This window comes from Hyperoodon ampullatus (assembly GCF_949752795.1).
Source record: "Hyperoodon ampullatus genome assembly, chromosome: 1".
NCBI lineage: Eukaryota > Metazoa > Chordata > Mammalia > Artiodactyla > Ziphiidae > Hyperoodon > Hyperoodon ampullatus.
In genome coordinates this window covers 223630920-223650720 of record NC_136914.1, presented here as the reverse complement: position 1 = coordinate 223650720, position 19801 = coordinate 223630920, and the positions used below count along the sequence as shown (strand labels likewise).

The 19801-nt window shown below is 44.5% G+C and overlaps 1 protein-coding gene across 1 annotated transcript in view; it reads left to right on the top strand.

The window, feature by feature from the left end:
• ADAM12 (ADAM metallopeptidase domain 12) overlaps positions 1-19801 on the top strand; it is a gene marked incomplete at its 5' end in the record, with an annotated part of 390130 nt that overhangs the window by 295515 nt on the left and 74814 nt on the right. Inside the window, 5 exons of the mRNA XM_079699713.1 lie at positions 955-1020; positions 2096-2167; positions 8645-8814; positions 11881-11965; positions 15471-15619. Of these exons, the coding sequence (XP_079555839.1) occupies positions 955-1020; positions 2096-2167; positions 8645-8814; positions 11881-11965; positions 15471-15619 (542 nt within the window). The remainder of the gene's footprint in view (positions 1-954; positions 1021-2095; positions 2168-8644; positions 8815-11880; positions 11966-15470; positions 15620-19801) is intronic.

Genomic DNA, 19801 nt, shown 5'->3' with positions numbered 1-19801 from the left:
GTGCCTTTGGGATTGTCCCAGTAATTCATGGAAGAGTACAAATGTTTTTTGAAGAAACATGATTAAAATGTCACCCACTTCAGAGGCTGCCTTGATTTGGGAGGGAGTTCATATTGGGCTCTCTGCATCATCTTTGGCCCCTACCCCTGGATATACAATTTCTGTCTTCTTCTCAACTATTGCACTCCTACCAATGCTTTTTCTCCAGTGGCATGTTTCAGTCTTTCTTTTTTTTTTTTCTTGACACTGTTTCTTTCTATTCTGTTTCTTTTGTTCCTTTCTGGTTTTCCTCCTAGCACCTTCTTCTCACCTGGCTATGTTCCCCATTTATCCACCTGGCTGTTCCCTATTCTTCCTTTGCTTCTCACCAGATTTTTAAATGATCACCTGCAGAAATCAGCTCCCTGGAATGGACTACTCAGTGTTTCCCCAGAAGGGCTATGCAGTTCCTGCTCAAAATATATTCGCTTTATATATCGGCTTTTCCCACATCACAAAACTAGACCACAAAGGCAAAGGGAACACCCGTGAGACCCTAATTCCATCATCTTCTGTAGTGATCTTGAAATGTGCTACATCCAGCCCGAAATGAAGAGTTCATTGGCTCCTGTTCTGGAGAGAGCTTTGGTTTTGCTTGTTTACATATGTGTTTTGTTTAATAATGATCTCAGCTTGTTCTGATCCTATAATCAGTGAGTCAGCAGAAAGGTTAGATTCCTTTTTAAGGATTTCCCAGATGGAAATGGAAAGTGGCCGCTCACGTTGAGAAGGTTTTACAGAGGTTTTTGGGATTGGAGGTGAGCTTCTGGGTGGGACAGGGGTGTGGGAGCCAGTGATGTTGGTAGAGGGGGGCGGTTCCCCTAGTTCAAGTGCTTGAGTCGAGAGACATTGACAGTGTTCAGGAAGCCCCAGAGAGGCAGTCAGGGAAATTAAACCCATGTTTACTTTTGGCAGCAAAAAAGAGAGACCCTCAAGACGACCAAGTATGTAGAGCTCGTTATTGTGGCAGACAACCGAGAGGTAAGAACTTTCTGAAATTTCTTGGTTGGTTTAAAAAAAAGAAGGCAAAAGAAAATGTTTAGCAAGTTATTACTTGCTTTATTTAACCTCATTTTCCAAGAGGCCTTAAAAGCATTGTAAACAACCCATTGAAAAAAGTGGTTTCCTGGTATTATAATGTGTAAAATATTAAAAATGTATCTGGTATTACAGAATATTAGCAAGGACTGCAGAGTTGCCATGTAGCTAAGCTCTCCAAACAGGGAGAATTATGTGTGGGAAATGGCAGATGGTTTTAGAATGTATTCTAAAACACTTTGGGGAAACGTTTAGTTTTAAAATGTCCGATATGTCCTCAAGCAAAATGAATGAATGAATGAAGGCTGTAGACACAGCAGAAAAACCCTACCTTCCAAAGTAGGGCTTGATGCTGTATTCGTTTTTTTTTTCTTTTAATTAATTTTTAATTAGTTTTTTTTTTTTTTAGATTATCTTCCCTGTGTTCTTTCCTTGCCTCTACCACCTATTACGAATTAGGTGACATTTTCTCCCAGACTGGCTCAACGCATATGAATGAAACAGACTTGACCATTTCACAGGCAACTGTTCCCACTCTGGAAGTTCAGATTAGCCCGGAGAAGTGGGAATTTATTAACTTTTTATCCACTCTCTGTGTTGTTTGACTTGTTGCCATGCGCTTCTATTACTTTCACTCTTTAATTTTTTAAAAACAAATATAAAGGAGATTTTGGAGGAAGTTAAAATCAAGTTGATGATATGAAGAATGGCTTTGGACTGCCTTCTGGTTGTCTGTTTTTTCTATGCCAAAACATGTCACTGCCTCCATCATTTATGAGGCTGGAAAATTCACAAAAGTTACTATCTTCTGAGCACTTGGCTTGGGTGAATTTCAGGGAGTTTCAGAAAGTCCCTGGATGGGGAAATTACTCTGCAGGATGGGAGCTCACTTCACCATAAACCAGGGAGGGCCCTGGGGGATTTGCAGAGCCTGAGACTTCACATTTCCAGGAGCTGGGAAGATGAGATTTGATTGATAGTCTTGCCATTGGTAATGCTGACCTTTAAAATTATTAAGTTTCAGAGGCAAGGAAAAGACCTGGAAAAAGTCAAACAACGATTAATAGAGATCGCTAATCACGTTGACAAGGTAAGTTCCTTGGGGGTAATTAGATCACTCACAGCCTGTAAATGTTTGGGAATGAGGTGGAGAGAATGAAACACATCCCATCTGACTTAGGGAGGTCAGGTTCCGCCTCCGGTCCTGGGCTGGTACCCAACTTCCCCTTCTTCTGAGAATTCTTGGGGCCTGGAGCAGCTGCAGGAGATGCCACCCCATGCTGTCTGGACCTCGGTGGCCTTGGCATCCATCTCCCGCCAGGCTCTCTTCTGGCCAGGAAGGCGTTTTGACCTCCCCAGTTAGATCCAGAATCCCAATAGGGTGCATCTGACCCTCTTGAGAGCTCCAAGCAGGCCTCTTCCCAGGTCTCCCTGGGCAGGTCCCATGGGCCCCCTGAGGGTGCGCTCTCATTGATAAGGGACCCACGGGCTCCACAGTCCCAGGACACAGAAATCGGCTTTCGGCTCAATCGGCCGTCAGAAAATTCCTCACCGAGAACTCGGGAGGGAGCTCACCTCTGCAAAGGTGATTTCAGAGTTGGAAGAGATCCTGAAAGTCTGCTCTGACCCAGGTGTATTTGCTCACCAACGCTCCTTACGCGACCTGTTCGCAAGGAGGTGGAACCGTCTACGTACGCCACCTGCCTTCAGTGACAGACCCTGCAGGGAGAGCTTCGGGCTGTTTGGTGCTGAGGGCTCTCAGCCCAGAGCATGTTGGCGTTGCCTGGAGGCTTTCAAAGGCCTTGCTGCTCGGGTATCTGGGTGGGGCCTGGACATCAGGCTTTGTAGGCGCTCCCAGGTGGTTCTCACGTGCTATGTGGCTGGCAGCCCCTGTCTGAATGTAACCATAATTCTTAGCAATAGCCTGTCTCCTGCCTCTGAGGACAGTGGGAGAGGAAAGGGGCCCCGGCTCATTGCTGAATCTCTCATGGCCGGGATTCTCTGAAATGCTCACCTTTTACACATAGCAGTTTGTGGATGCTTCACGGTAGCTCTGTTTCCAAACAATCCTATTATATAATATTTAAAGTGAGTTTTCAAAGTTTTCGGGAAAATGAAAACAAAAGCCTTCCAGAGATTCAACTCCATTCTACGAGGACTTATGGGCAGTACCGAGCAGTGTGCGTCAAGAATTCAGAATGTATCAGATGTGGTCCATCTGTCCAGGGAGGTCACAGCTTCGTAGAGAAGCAGATCCATAAGCCACTTAGCATGGAGCAGCGTGATGGGAGCCAGGTCGATGCTGTCAATCAGGTGCTATGGGGATGCAGAGGAGAATCACCTACTTCTTCCTGGGGGTCAGGGAGGCTTTGCAGGGAGGCGATTTTGCAAGGTGAGTAAAGTTTCACCAGGAGCACAGGCGGGGAGGGCCTGGCTGGCTGCCCACGAGCCTGGACATGGCGAGTAACTCCATCTAACTAAGCAGTGTGTGTGTGTGTGTGTGTGTGTGTGTGTGTGTGTGTGTGTGTGCACAGCTAGGGCAGGAGCAGACGAAGCTGCAGGGGATTCAGTGGCAGGGACCTGAATGCCCTGCGGAGCCATCTTAGACCCATCGGGATTTTATTCTGCCATCAGTGGAGAGCAAGGTGAATGCTTTTAAGCAGGAGAGACACACAGCATCACACACAGCTGTGCCTGCAGTTAGTGTGGAGGATGGAGTTACCAAAACCAAATACAGCTGGTAGGCGTCTATTGTACAGAAATTACAAAGATCTGACCCGGGGCTGGGGAAGTGGGGATATGTGAGAAAGACGAGGATTTAGAGACATTTGAAGGGATGGTTCCTAATAAATGTATTGAGCAGTTGCTACGTGCCAGGCTCTAAGTGCTTTGCAGACACTCCTGGGTGGATACCAGTATTCCCATCTTCATAGCGGAGGTTTGCAGAGGCTAGTTAAGTAATCAGCACATGTTCAAACAGCATTGAAAGGCAGCACCAGGAATAAGCCCTGGTCTCCTCTGCAGGAGTTTTTGACCTTGACTCTACCTGCTGACTGTGGATCCCAGCCCTCCTTGACTGAGCAGAAGCAGAGGCTGAGATGAGCAGGGGTCCCAATGAGCCCAAGTTTGGGATGACAGGTGAAAGAGGCTTCGTACCCAAAGAAGCGAGAGCGGGAGTCTCCTGGGGTACCCTGAGCAGTCAGAGATCAGGGCCTGGTGCTCGGAGAGAGGCTATGGCTGGATGGAACTTTCTGAAAGAGGGAAAAAACACAGATGGCTGATGGCACCCTGAGATGATACCATCCTCGTCCACCAGAACTTTTAGGCAGGTCAGACTCCTAGGCAGCCCATGCTTGCTGATATATTTTGAATAGCTACCTTTTGAAAATTAAACTTATCCTAAATTAAACTTATCCTAAAGACAAGTGGATGCAGGACAATTTTTGTAAATGGCAAGTCCTCCTGGCAGGGAGGGTGAGGGATGGATCCCAGAGGATATGCCAGAGACCGTAGGAGTCAGACATGGTTCTCAGTCTGGGCTGGGCATTAGAATGCCCTGGAAAGGTTTGTTTGTTTGTTTGTGTGTGTGTGTTTGTCTATATGTTTGCTTTCAAAATGCTGATTCCAAGTCTCAGTGCAGGGACTCTGGTTTGATTGGCCTGGGTGGGGCCTTGGGCAAGTACATTCCAGACGCCTCCAGTGAGATGGGACAACATCCAGATGAAAACAAAGAATTCAAGTACTTCTTAGGCCTTGGAAGTAAACGGAAACCATGAACAGTATTAATCTCGGGCTGGTAATTGCTGAAATCCTATCTTAAGGTGATGTGCTTGGTCTTCCATGTTTGCGTTTCTTTACATATTATTCTGTATTATATCTTGCTTCAGTTTGCAAAACCAGAAATGAGCAACTGGGGGTTTGTTAATAATCTGCCCTGGTAATTAAAGAACAATATATCGGAGCAAAGTCCTGACAGACTCCGTGGAGTTCACCAGCCTGCCTGTTCTTGCGTTTCTGGCAAGGAGAAAGCTGAATTGCTGAGCGCACTTATGTGTCTGTCCCCAGCAGACCCTGAAGACCCACTGGGGTACCCAGGCTCCTTGGGATGTTCTGTTCACCCAAGTCTGCTAACTGATGGGCCCTGGGCTCTCGCAAGTATGCCAGAGTTTAGTTTTGCAACTCCAAGTGGGAGCATCTTGGCTGAAAAAACAATGACTGTTCCAGTGGCAACTTCCTCATTTGCAGAAATCTTGGCTCTTCTTAGCTATTCTTAACTAATAACTGCTTGGCCGGCTGCACTGGCTTGAAGGGAAGACGGAGAAGCACATCCCGGACTGAGAGTCCGAGAAGTGATTTAGGGACAGAGGTGACATTCAGAAATGTTCAGGCAATTCCCCTGTGTGTGAAACACGGAGCATGTGTCCGATGCTGTACTGGCAGACAAACCCTTGACATGGGAAGTCAGACATTCCCCCAGGCCCCAGTTATACTGCAGGGCGGGAGCTGCGGGGTGTGTGGCTGCCCAGTGAAGCGATAGCCTCTCTGGCTTCTCCCCTCCAATCTGTCCTACTTCTTACTCATGACGAAGTTAGCAAGAGCTGCGCATCCGTTCAGGCTGCACCTCTGTGACCTACTTCTGAAGGACTCATCTTCCGTGCATTTAACTTCAGGTATTTTCCCTCTTGTGTGAGTCCTCATCCCCGCACCCCCTTCTCAAGCCAGTTGCCTGAGGGGTGCACATTCCTGTGTTGGACCCCAGCAGACCTCCCTGTAATCCTACCCATGTTTTCTCAGATCCGCTTCTTCTAGAAAGCCTTCTTTGAGCCCTCAAGCCCAGCATCCCCTGAACTTCCTGTTTGCACCCTTCTTGGCAGTTCACTCGATTGGCATTGACTGGAATAATGGCTAAGTATCCCCTGCCTTGAGCCTCTTGCTGACCTCTGAGCATCTGGGAGCCAAGGGCAAGGGTATCCTAATCCTTGCTCTTGGTACCAGTGCCAAGCCTAGCATGCAGCCGGATACTTGCCGCGGCTATGTTAACGGGTGAGTCAATTCAGCTGGCCTTGGACGGTGTCCACATGCATCCTGGGATCCATAGGCCAGGCAGGCAGCTGCCAAGCTCCAGTTGTACTTCTGTCTGGGCCTGGGGTCGCAATGGATCATCTTGGAAGGGAATCTCAGTACTTGCCCTTACCTGGGTTACTTAGTGGTTTAGAACCTGGGCACCAGCCTGCCTGTGCTTAAACCCGGCTTTGCCAGTCATGTCTCGAGTGGTCTACCTGGTCCCTCCTTGTCTCAATGTCCTTGACCATAACGTGGAAATAATAATAGTTCTTAACTCGCAGAGTGTTGTGAGGACTGAGAGACGGCCTGGGAAGCACGTGGCACTGTGCCTAGGACGGTGGAAATGCTCGTTCAGTGTTAGCTGTGGTCATTGTGATTAGGAAGAACCAAAAGGAAGCCATCAGCAGAGCCCTGGGAAGAGCATCCCAACAGGCAGCAAGGGGACTGCTGTGATGACGTGTGAGTTTAGCATATGCGACAGTTAATCAATAGCACCAGTTTTGAGAGGAGAGACTGTATTGTATGCTTCTAGATAGGAAATCTGTTCTGTGATTTGAGAGGGCTAATAAAGGGAAACTACAACCCATTATTATTATGAAAAGACCCTTGATTAGTAAGCCCCCAGGCCAGCTCTGAGAAATGATGACAGTCAGACCTTGACACACCTTAGTGACCACTTCCGTATGACACTCTCCAGAGGCAAACATAGTGTCCCCAGCACAGATGACGACCCTGCAGCCCACACAGGGCATCTGACCCTGAGGGTGTCACTTGGCAGGCCGGTGTGGACGTCAGCACCGGATCGCCTGCGTTTCTGCCTTCTGATCACTGTTGTCTGTAACACAGCCGAAAGCGTAAGCTCTCCAGCGAAGCACAGCAGCCAGGCATGTGCGTTCAGAGTCCAGATGGGGCCAGGACCTTGATTTTGCCTGGAAAGCCTGGGCTGGGAGCTCGCAAGTGGATACCACAGGCCAAGCAATTCTTGATTAAAAACAAGCTGTAAGGCAGCATTTAGGTCGTATAATTGTCTCATTAACTTATTAATGTAATGCCCATAATTGTTATCTGCTTGAAACCAACTTGGACCGCTGTGATCAGTTTAGACTCTGTGATGTAGTTTGTGCTTCAGTCACATTCTTCTGCTAACCTAATGCTCACCAGATGACTAGGGAGAGATCAGCAAGGGAAAAGATGAACCTGCCTTTTGTGGGTCAGAACCCGGGGTCAGTGCTGAGCCTCGTGGAGTTTATTGCCCTTGAGCTCAGCACATTGGAATGGGGCTTAACTATCAGATGCGGAGCTTCTGTGATTTTTTGTTATTTGTTGGCTCAGAGGCTTCTAGCAACTAAGAATAGGACCTGCTCCCATCTGGAGCTTGACTTTAGCTGCCACATCTTTCTCCTTGGCTGCCTGGAGTATCAGAAAATGAGGATGTTCTCATTGTGCACTGCCTTACACATTGCAGGCTTTGAAAGATTGTACAGCCAGCCAGATGATTCCCACTTCCTTACCCCCTTGGACCCTGAGCAAAGAGCCGTCTCCGTGTCTGTGTGATACCATGGGGGTAGCAAGGTAGTCGGGGGCAATGGGGAGTTCTCACCTCTACCCTGACCCTCATCCTGCCCTAGTAAACTCGTCTGGGACAAAACTATCCCATAGACATTGGAAGAGTTGCTCTACCTGCTTCCAACCCAAGATGATCTGTTTGTGGAGAAAGGGCTGTAGGTTGAAGTCAGGACACAGAAAGATGGGGGATGGGGGAGCAGAAAAGCAAGAAGACTTGAAGTGAGTGGTATGCCTGAAAAAAGAGGAATTTCCTTTACCAGATCTTTCCCATGACGCTGTTGGTGAACTGGCTGTGGGAAGAATGGTCCTCAAAGTTCCTGGAGAAGGGTTCTGTGCATGCCTTTATCACCCTGAAAGATGTTGATCTGTTCACTCAATTAAAACCTTCTGGGTCCGTTATAGGTGACAGAATATGACAGGGTCAGCAAAATCTGATTTTTTGCTGAAAAATGAATACAGATTCGTTTTCAGTAACTCACAGGTAGAACGTTTCTCTTAAAATGAACAAATTACTGCACTTGGCAGAGTGTCTGAAAGATCCTAATTCACTTACTGTTTTTCTTGCAGTAGATATGAACTGGCAGTCTTTAGCTGTAATGTAACGACTTTAGCAATAATAACACATCTATATGCCCATTTCAAATCACCAGTGAATCGGTTGAAATGTGTGCTTCCCTACAAATAAGGGCAGACATCAAAAAGGCTGGCAACTCTAACATCTAATTGGTCAACCACATTTGAGAACCCAGTTAGCACATCACCTTGCATCAGACACTGAAAATATTCCTCCAGTTCTAATGCCACAGGAACAAGGGAACACAGAGAGCTTTTTCATGTCACGGCAATGAAGTTCAGAACTTGCCAACCTGTTCTACTCGGCATGGTAAGTTCTCATTAACATGATCCCCCAGGGATGCCTGTCTTCTGTCTCCCTCAGTTTTACAGACCGCTGAATATTCGAATCGTGTTGGTGGGCGTAGAGGTGTGGAATGACATCGACAAATGCTCCATAAGTCAGGACCCATTCACGAGCCTCCACGAGTTTCTGGATTGGAGAAAGATGAAGCTTCTACCTCGCAAATCCCATGACAACGCACAGCTTATCAGGTAAGGCATCTGTTGTCTCTCCTTTGCTTAAAATAAAAGAGTGATCTCAGCACACCTGTGCTCCCTCTTAGCCTCACCTGACAGTCCATGAAGCTGCACATCGTTCAGCAGAACACACTGACTGGACCAGGGGCAAAGGGGGCTTCTCAGCCCACACTGCGGGGGCGGGGTGGGGGTAGGGGAGGGGCCATCTCGATGGAAATTGGGGGCTGTTGGAAAAGTCTTTCTTTGCATACCCTGGGAAAACTATCCCTCTGGCTGATGTCTTATTTCCTTCATCTAACACCTGGACATTTCCTCTATGCAACTGCTTCTAGGCTTAGTCTTTTTTTTTTTTTCTCTTTTTTGGCGGCACCGCACAGCATGCGGGATCTTAGTTCAATCCCCGGCCAGGCATTGAACCCGCGCCCCCTGCAGTGGAAGCGTGGAGTCTTAACCACTGGACAGCCAGGGAAGTCCCAAGTCTTTTTTTTTTTTAATACTATTAATCCATGAAGGTTTTTATTATAACTTCTCAAATTTAATTTACAGATTATATGTGTCATAAAGACAATCGAAATAACTTTTTTTTTTTTTTGCGGTACGCGGGCCTCTCACTGTTGTGGCCTCTCCCGTTGCGGAGCACAGGCTCCGGACGCGCAGGCTCAGCGGCCATGGCTCACGGGCCCAGCCACTCCGCGGCATGTGGGATCTTCCCGGACCGGGGCACGAACCCGCATCTCCTGCATCGGCAGGCAGACTCTCAACCACTGCGCCACCAGGGAAGCCCCGAAATAACATTTTGATATTCACAAATACTTTTCTTTTTTTTCATGTTTTTCTCTCATGTTTTTATTTGTTTATTGACCTTTTCATTTCTTATTTTTTCAATTTTTATTTTATATCGGAGTGTAGTTGATTAACAATGTTGTGTTAGTGTCAGGTGTACAGCAAAGCGATGCCGTTATACATATACGGGTATCTATTCCTTTTTGAATTCTTTTCCCATTTAAGTTATTACAGAATACTGAGCAGAGTTCCCTGTGCTATACAGTAGGTCCTTGTGGGTTATCTGTTTTATACATAGTTGTGTGTATATGTCAATGCCTAACTCCCAATTTATCCCTCCCTCTAGGCTTAGTCTTGATATAAAGTTGTCCTGAGTAGTATATTTTTTAAAAGCTCATTTTCTGTCATTATTAGTGAAAAATATTTATGCAAGATCTGAAGGCAGTACATTAGGGTGATCATTGTCAGCTGCCCAGAGAAAGAAAATCTTTATTCCTCCTGTTTTGCTGTTACTCTTGGTTTTCTGGATCAGAGAATACCAGCAGTGTCGCAGATCAACCTTATGTTCTGTTGTTCACTCAATGTGTATTGAGCACAAACGAGGAACAAAACATGTTTTAGGGGCTTTGAACATAATGGTGACCAACACTGTAAACCTCCCCACTTTTGGGAGTCTCCAGTTTACTGGGAGAAGACAATAATAAACAAAGACATTTCAGAGCGTGATACGGGTCGTGAAGATAATAAAATGAGGGAAAGCACACCTATGATATAGTATAATACCTTGGTAACATGTTACAGACACCTTTATATTTAAACAAAAAATGTCATAGTCTAAGTTGGTATGGAGTAGGTTTTTCCTAAACTGAACAGATTTTTATTAAAATTCTTAAACAGTCTGTGCCATTATTATGTTCTCATGTAGCTCATATCACTGAATTGAAAGCTTTAGGGTCAGAGACACTTTTCTTTGACAAATTGGATCTAGTTTACTGAACATTTATGGGAAGCTGAAAAGCAGTCCTACCGTAACTTTCGAAAAGGCCTTCATCTGAACTGAGGCTGTTGGCATTCCCTGATAATTTACTTTGGCCATTTCATAGGGTTGTTTTTTTTTCCACCCTGGATATTTGTGGTTGCCTCATATTTTATGCATTGATTAATCCTGAACTACTAAAAATAGAGTCAGAGTGTTTTGTTTTGATTTTTTTTCCCCCAGATGGAGTCTGTCCAACTTGAACATCTGGAAGTAAATTAGCCTCTTATATAACCTTATTTTTATATATATAGGTATAATTGTATCTGTTAAAACGGTCTATATAGATGTAAATATAAAAGCTGCAATCACTACTACTGTACATATGCATGTAATAGCATGGCTGGTTGGCTGGACGGATAGATGGATGATTGGATACATACATACATACATAGGTGAGGTTATATTTTGTATATACTTATCCCATTTCATCCAATTGAGCACTGCTAAATATATAACTTTTCAAATAATATGTGAATATCTATATATGTACATGGCCAAGATAACATGGGTAAGTCATTTTTTCCCTTAAAGGAGATTCAGCAAATACAGTTTTTAATTTTTAATGCATGAGGTTGGAATTAATAGCATTGCATTAAAGAGGCCTTGATGTCATTACTCATTGATTAAGATTCCATATAGGGGAAAAGCCACACCTAACCCATGAGCTCCCCTTCCGGAAGCTTCCTCCTGGGCTGCCAAGGCTTTGTGGGTGCTAACTTCTACACTAACTCCAGAGGGTCAATCATTTTTCTGCCAATCTCACTTTTGCAAGCTATATTAGCAGGATATTTTGGAAGAGTTTGGGTTTCTGGCCTAATTGTAATGTTACCCAAGAAAGCAAAATTCAGCTGCAACAGAAAATCTAGTCAAGCATCTAATGCCTTTCATTTGTTAACAGTGATTCTCTGTGACTCTTTTCAGCCCTAATATCAGCAGACATTGTTTAAAAGGAACAGCTCCCCACCCAGTTCATTAGAAAATAGCAGGATACAACTTATAAATATATAAGTCGCGACTAGTTGTTGTCCCGAGTCTTGAAAACAAAAATCTGAAAGGATTAGGAGACGACGGTGAACTGGAAGATAAATTTTAGAAGAACCAAAGATAAAGATCACCTGTAAACATACTCTCATGCAGCTATTTTCGTCTTTGCGTATGCTTGTGTAGTTTCCTGTTGGAATTAGGAATGTCCAACCGAATTTCAAATATTAGAAAATGTCCTTATACTGATTTAAGAAAGTCCTTTCTTTTCTTTCTAGTGGAGTTTATTTCCAAGGGACCACCATCGGCATGGCGCCCATCATGAGCATGTGCACAGCAGAACAGTCCGGGGGCATCGTCATGGTAAGCCAGGAGCAGCAAGAATCCCACAGTGATGTCCAGACCTAATTCTCTTGATGATTTCCCAGGAAATCTCTACTTTCATCAGACTTTGTAAAATTAGGTCCTTTTCTTTAATGCTTCTTATATATAATTCTACCCTTTTTCTAGCTCTGCTTATGATCTTCCATACCCGACAGTACTCTAGGGACTGTTTATAAAACACATCAAGCTGCACACAGGAAGGCTGAGTGTGTAAAAACAGCTCAGTGGAAGCCAGTCTACACCTTTTGCGGAGAAAAAGTTTCAAGTGGGATTTTGATCCACCCGTCTCCATCCAGGAATTCCTCCCAGCATTGGGATGAGCCAGGTCACTGGGGTTCCCCTCATCACTCAGCTTCTGGGATGGGCTGTGATCTCACCAAATATTGCCGTTAGAATGGCTTTCTGATGGTTCTCCCTCCAGGCACGATAGCCAAAAGTCTGAGGTTTTTAACTATTTACCACTGCAAATGCTTGACATACCTCCTAGCCAGTGTCCAATTTGTCTTTATACTAACCTTATTCTTGGAAGGCAGAGACCTAGGTTTATTGCTTTACAAGGATCATTTTGTCATAGTATATATGTCTGTAAAAGGAAATAGAATGGGGAGACTACTGGGGACTTGTTTCTTATGAATTTAAGAGGGAGGTGACTTTGACAGGTTCCCCTTCATCAGGTAACTAAAGGAAAAGTTTTCACCCCATGCTGTCACTGTCCCTGATGGGAAAACATAGTGTCCCCTTTGCACCAGCCCTCAGATAGGGAGTGTCCTCGGAGACCATTCCACCATCTCTATTAAACAAACAGAAGCTTGCCCTTCCAAGAAACCATGAATTCCTCCACATTTTTCAAACAGAACATTTGTGAATATTCCATTGTATTAAAGGGCTGAAGCAGTAACGTTCTGCTGACTTTTATTTGCTCTCCACATACTGCCCAGCCTAATCTTCTTGTGAATATCCACAGTGAATATTTTCCTCTTCTCTGGGTGGCGCTGGTAATTAACATAAACATTCACTAAACGTGTAGGCTGAGGAGGCTGTCTGGAGGGATGGCACCCACCCAGTGGACTTCTGGCTTCAACGGGCTGCCCTCTGGTTTCCTTTGAACCTGGAAGCCTTCCAGTGATCTCCACCATGGAAGTCACTGGAAAGTTTAGGTTTTGTTGGTGCCAGGTTCATTTCAAGTCAGATCCCAACGGTCTTTTTACAGAGCAGCCTGTAAAGTTTTAAGAGGGAATCATTTTCTGTTTCATGGTTCCATGGTCCATCGCTACTGACTTTGCCACTTAAAATTGGCGTAAATATTTTTTAGAGCTGAAACTGAATTCCTTCTAAGTATGGCAGGTTCTGCAGCTGTGGAGTGTTCAGAGGTTCTTATAACCGATCTGATGGTATTAAGCAACTTTTTTAAGTTCACGTCCTTTATTCTGTTTCCATGCAAGCATTTGGTCAAGATTCCTTCTTTAAAAGGAGACAGGGAAGCCTATTTAAAGAAAAAAAAAAGATAAAAATGAATGTGGAGAAATAGAAGCAGATGTATATACTGCGGTAGGAATCAAGTCAAGACCAAAGTTAATCAATAAGAAATATGCTTGATGGGCCGGCCAGCAGTGAATATCATCCTTAGGCTCACTCTTTGTTTACTCCACATAGAGGAGAAGCATCACATAGGCTGAAAGCTCACAGCTCCTTTAGTTTCTATAAAATTCATGAGATCAACAAAATCAATATCTTGACCAGATCGAAAACATCTAGACTTTCTCCTGTTGTGTCTCTAAAGTTGAATTCATGGGTGTTACATACGACCCATGGAAGCAGGAATCCTAATCACACTGAAAACTTGAGTTCTGTATGTTTCTCTATTTTTCCCAAGATAGAACAGATCATTAATTTTAGTCACTTCAAGCCGTGCCTTTGTATCTAACTGGACTAAAATAGTCTTGGTTTGGAGATAATGCCAGAAATAAAGAAATAGGTTTTTGTCTTATTAGAAATATGAACTGTTTATCAGGGTTTCTTAAGAGACACTCTGTGTATAATCACCTATGCGTGAAAGAATGTGAAACAATTACGCAATTCAAGACAAAACCAAGATATTCAGTGATACAAAAGAATCTGATGAAGAGTCATTTTTTAAGGATGAATTCCTTGAATTTTTGTGCCAAAGCATGCTAAATTCAGCCCTCAGTATTCTTAGATTGAAGAAAATCGATGTCCTGAAACATGTTTGTGAAGCTTCCTACAACAGGAACAACAAATCTAAACAAAGTAATTTATTAGGAATTTCATCTATTCTAAGAATAACTTGGCTCCTTGACATGCCACTCTTTTCTTAGACTGAGGGCCAGTGAGAAAGGCATCTATAGCTGTAACCGCCAACAAGCCTATATCTTATATGAACACACCTATATCAAGAGGCCCCACAAAGATTGTCTGTATCAGGAATAATGCATTCTCTAAAGCACAGTGTCATTGTTTCCTGGAAACCTCTTGGGTAGCCTCTTATCTCCTTCCTGGGTAGCACAAAGCAGGATTCAATGTTACCTTCATTACTCTGTGGTGTGCAGGCCGTTGCAGAAACACCAATCATGGGCACCATTTCTGCAAATCAACTAATTTTAGTTTGTTAAAGTTGAGTAATGATATTTAAAAAATTAATTGCTAATATCTCTTTAGCCAAGCCATGCATGCACTCCACTAAGTTAGGGGTGGCCAAGCAGTGCTTGGTGGGTGGAGAACCTGCCTTCCAAAACCAAGCAAAAGGTTGAGTGAACTCCCAAGAGCAAAAATCAGAGAGTCAGAATGCCTCCATCCATTTCCAAAGTCTACCTGACAAAACAAAGGGCCAGCAAGAGTAAGGCATAACTGGATTACAATCTTAACCCAATGCGTCTTCAAACAGATTACTCAATGTCATTAGCTTTTATGGTGAATTCTTGCGAATTTTCCAAGTATCCTTCTCTACCAAGTAGACAGCAAGAGGCATACTCAGTAACAATTGCTCAGATCTTATTTAGACTGTTCAAAGTATGCTTCCCCTAATGACTTTATACCAGCATCGTCTCAATCAAGGATAAAACGGTACTTTCATTACCCGTGAAGGAACGAGCTGCTTCTTCCTATGATACAGGACAACTTTTTGCTTCATTCAATAGAATGGTGTCTCGTGAGAGATTATAGGAAGGGAGAGAGAAATGATTGCCTTGATTATTTCATGTAAAGACACAAGGAATCCTGCATGTATTCATGAGGAATGCATTCCTCAGCAGAGGGGGCCCCAAACTAGTTGAAAGAAATGGATCAAATTTTTTTTAAGTTTGAACTATATAATGGGGCTCTATCTTGGTTCCTTGTAGGAGATTGGACTCCATTAAATGTTTATAAAAGATAAATATCTGGGGGGCAGGGCTGAGGGGAGGGGCGTGGCTGGGAAAGAGGCCAAAAAGATGTGAACTATACATTGTGCTCTTGTATTTTCTTTGAGGACCATTCAGACAGTCCCCTTGGTGCGGCTGTGACCCTGGCCCATGAGCTGGGACACAATTTCGGGATGAACCATGACACTCTGGAGAGGGGCTGTAGCTGCAGAACCGCTGCCGACAAAGGAGGCTGCATCATGAACCCCTCAACCGGGCAAGTACTGATGCTTCCAGCTGTTCTGAGAGTCGGGATGCACCTTGAAATATGTATTGGGAAACAGCTGGGCAAAGAGCTCCCTGGTTTTCTGGCCAGAGCACCCGTGGAAGCTTCCCGAAAGAAATTCCGTGGACCGTGCTTCCCTGAGAGAAGCACCCAGATTGCAGAGCACAGGGCATGAGGCCTGAGCGCCTCCCTAAGAAGTGGTGGGCACGGACCCTGCCTTGTTCAGAGATCACGAATTAACCTACAATCCCAGCACGTGGTTTTGATTCACACCTACAGCTCCGTCTGGGCGTGGTAAAGCCACGGGGCAAAGCGGGCGCGGTTAGATGGGTCTCGTGTGGGGATGTCCCGTGTGGGGACGTCTTCCCTCTGGGTTGGCCCTGGGTTGGAGCTGAAATGTGTCAGTAGCTTGTGGATTTGTAGGGTCCCCGCCTCTAATACCACATCCCCTTCTCAGATCTTAAAGGTTTAAATGATGGGACTTTTCCTTTTCAGTAAATTATGTCATTCTTCCTCATTTCATGCCTTTCTGAAACGCTAGACTTGATTCACCCAGAAGAAAAGGAAGACGGTTGCATTACTGCAGCATTCAGAGGAGGTAGAAATAGATGCAACTTGGAGTGATTACAGATTATGATGTGTCCCTACACCTCTACGGACCCCTCCCAAACTAGAATGGTGTGCTAACGTAGGAAGATTTTCACTAGTGAAGGAAAACACGCACTTGTTATGATGCTGGCTTCTTTTTCATACCTTGAGACCTTCCCAGTGATTTTATCTTTACGGCACTTCCTAGGCCAAGTCTGCTCTCTGAGTTTGCTGAAAGGAAGCACTGGGAACAAGAAGCAAGTGCGGACGGGCAGCCTGAAGGCTGGCCTCTGCGAAGTCGTGGTGTACGTGGGGGGCGGGGCACCTGCTTAAAGAGAATGAAAAGTGCCGGAAGAGGGATGGATTGTTACAGAACGTGGTTATGCTTTTACAACCAATAGCCTCGTGGGCCTCCTCTTGAATGGCCTGTAGGGCAGAACTTCATGGCTCACATCATGTCATTTCACGGGTGCTGGTCGATAAGGCGTCTTTTCCCAGCAAGGCGCTGCTTCTCCGGTCCATCGCCACCATTAGCACAAAGCCTTCAGGTGTGCATTGTTTTTGCTTGAGGCTCTGTCTTAAGCACAATTCCAGGGACTCACCAAGACCTAGTAGAGGAACTTGCTCTCTGAGTCTGTGATGACAGAAGCTGAGAACCTGAGCAGGAAGTGAAAGTATCTTAGGCCCAACACCAACAGGAAGTGAAATGTTGCAAAATCCAATGAGGGGAGAGCTTCCCCAAAGGGAGGCAGGTTGCTCCCAGAAGCAGGGCGCTCCTTGTCATTTAAACTCCCCAGGCCGGGGCAGAATAGCTGCTTGTTGGGTATTTGGGGCAAAGAATCCCTTCTTAGGGGGGTGAGGTTGGGCCAGGGCCTGTGAGTGTCTTCTGTTTCCAATATTCCACCAGCCCAGATAGGATCCAGAATCTCTGGGGAGGAGATTGGCAGGAAGGTGACGTGAAACTGAGTGGTCTTCATGCTTTCTCATTCTCTATGAGCTCCAAGTGGCCACAGAAAATTCAGTCTGTGCTTAATCTCCCTGATTATTAAGTAGGCACAAACACGGCAGCCTATATGCCTCCAAAAGTGGTTCTCAAAGACTAAGAAGATTGGATTGTTAATATTGTTAGTGGTCCAGAACTCTTGATAAAAGAGACGAATGGAAGAGAGGAAAATCTAGATTGGGGATACTGCACTGGGATTGAAGAGACCTGGTAGCCTCAGTTCTGACACTAGTTGTTTTTGGTAAAACAAGCAAATTAGTAACCCCTCTGGCTCTTATGTTTTTATCAGTAAAATGAGTGATCAGTCTTTATTTTTCCTTCCTTCCTTCCTTCCCTCCTTCCATCCATCCATCCATCTATTCATTATTCATTTCATCTGTCCTTCCACCCATCATTATTATTCATTATTCATTTTTCATTTCATTCATTATTCATTTCATCTGTCCTTCCACCCATCCATCCATCTATCCATCTTTTCATCATTCCGTCCATCCATCCATCCATCCACACATCCATCCATTTGTCCATCTTTTCATCATTCCATCCATCCATCCATTCATTCATCCACCTATCCTTTCACTTGTTTGTTCACACATTAAACAAATACTTTGACCCCTGTGTTTTTTGTTGTGGAGAATGCAAGATGAGAAAGACCCTACAGCCCTAAGAGTCCTACAATTCTGGAGGCACAATAGCAAGGCATTGCTTTCTGGTACTCTCTGTAATTTTGTGTAAATCCCTTCAAATTGGAAAGTCTTCATGGCAGCATTTAAGGATTGCAAGCCAAATTACCCAGGAGATATTTGAAAATCATAGGTAGAAATGGTATTGTTAAGAGCTCAGCAAATCATTTAAAAAGCATTTTTTTTCTTACCAGGGGTTTGCTAATAGCCTTTCCTTGATTTATACCTTATTAGCGATTTCTGAGTTTCCTCTTTTGCTGAGCTTGTGCTTTCGCGTAAATCTTTTCTATTTGGTTCTCATTTATGATCCCACATTCCTGTCCAGAGATTGGTGTTTTTAATTTTCTCAGATGGAAAGAAACTTCTTAAGCAAGTGGGTGAATTAATCACAAAAGCCCACAGTAAGGAGGAGGTCAAGCTGTTCCGGCCATCTCAGTCATCCATCACCCATTTTAGAATTTCCAGACTGCTTTTAATCTCCAGTATTATCTCGATGTGGTCATTCTCTTACCTCATAGAGTCCCCATGAGAGTGGGAGAGTGGATTAAATGAGATCATATGTCTTTGTAAATTGTAAATCACTCCACAAATATATGGAGGTATTATTATTATTATTTAGCTTACAGGGACCTTGGAACCATTGAAGGGTTAAAGGCTTTTTGTTTTTTCAGAATTCCTGCTCATAGTTGCTGGAAAGCACTTCTAGTGCCATGTAAGTGCCCGTGGTTTCTGTGTGAGTGGCTCATTTTCAACTGGCCTACACCCGAACCTTCCTCCCAACTTCCTCCCCACTGCTGATTCAGACATGAGTGGCAAATGTTAAAAATGTGATTTAAGTCTCAGCCCCAAAGGTGACTTGCAAAGAGATGAATCAGGGACTGCTTTCATGATACGAAAGTCTCCCAGAATCAAAAAGAACCATGTACTGCAGATGGTTTAAAGGAAAGAAAGGCATCCCTTAATACCCCTTGTTTATTCTTTATCAAAACATTCCAGAATCCTTACCCTGAAATTTCACCAACTGCCATCGTTGACGAATTGGACCCAAAGGCCTAAAAATACGAGGATGGAGGAGAATTCTTTTAAACATGGGTGTCATGACTTCAGTTGCGTGTTACGGGAGTAGTTGGAGGGGGTGTCCTTACCGGTTGTATCGTTAATTACTGCAAGTCTTTGAGTGTGTGTGAGTGTGTTGTATGTCTTTGGATAGTTAACATTAAGGCCTGTCTTGGAAATTACTCCTTGGCAAAAGCAATATCTGGGGATTCGTGTGGGAGTTTGAACTCAGTTGAGTCCATCCATTGATGAGCTTCTTGGAGCATTTGGTCTTCAAGGGGCTGAGGACTAAGTATGCCACATTTATGGGAGTAAGAAAAATGTGAATAATTTGAGCACTTTGGGAAAAGAAAATTTACTATAATAGTAAATGTCACTTCCTAGAGTAGAAAAAAAGGCAGTATTAACATTCAAAAACTACTCTCAGAGCTCCCTTTTATTTCTTTGCGGAAAATTTTCTGTTACTGTGAGAGTTGGAGTCAAAGAGCCATCTCTTGAGGGGATGCAGCTGGATCGGAAACCCACGGTAACTCAGCTCCTGCAGCGTGCCACCTGCTTTGATAGATGTTGGGGTTATTTCAGCCACGAGCAGGACAGACCCTTTTCTTGCCCTCATGGAACTTGCATTCTTGTGGGGAAGACAGTCTGGAAAAACAGTAAATCAAAAACTGCAGGTTGGAAGAAGTGCTATGAAGGAAGAAAAGGAAGAGGATAGAAAGGAGACACGTGGGCTGGGGGACCCAACATTAATTAGTGGTTTGGGGGAGACCTCTCCGTGGAGATGACGTTTAAGCCAAGACCAACAGGAAGAGAGGGATGGAGAGCCTGCAGAGATGGAAGGAC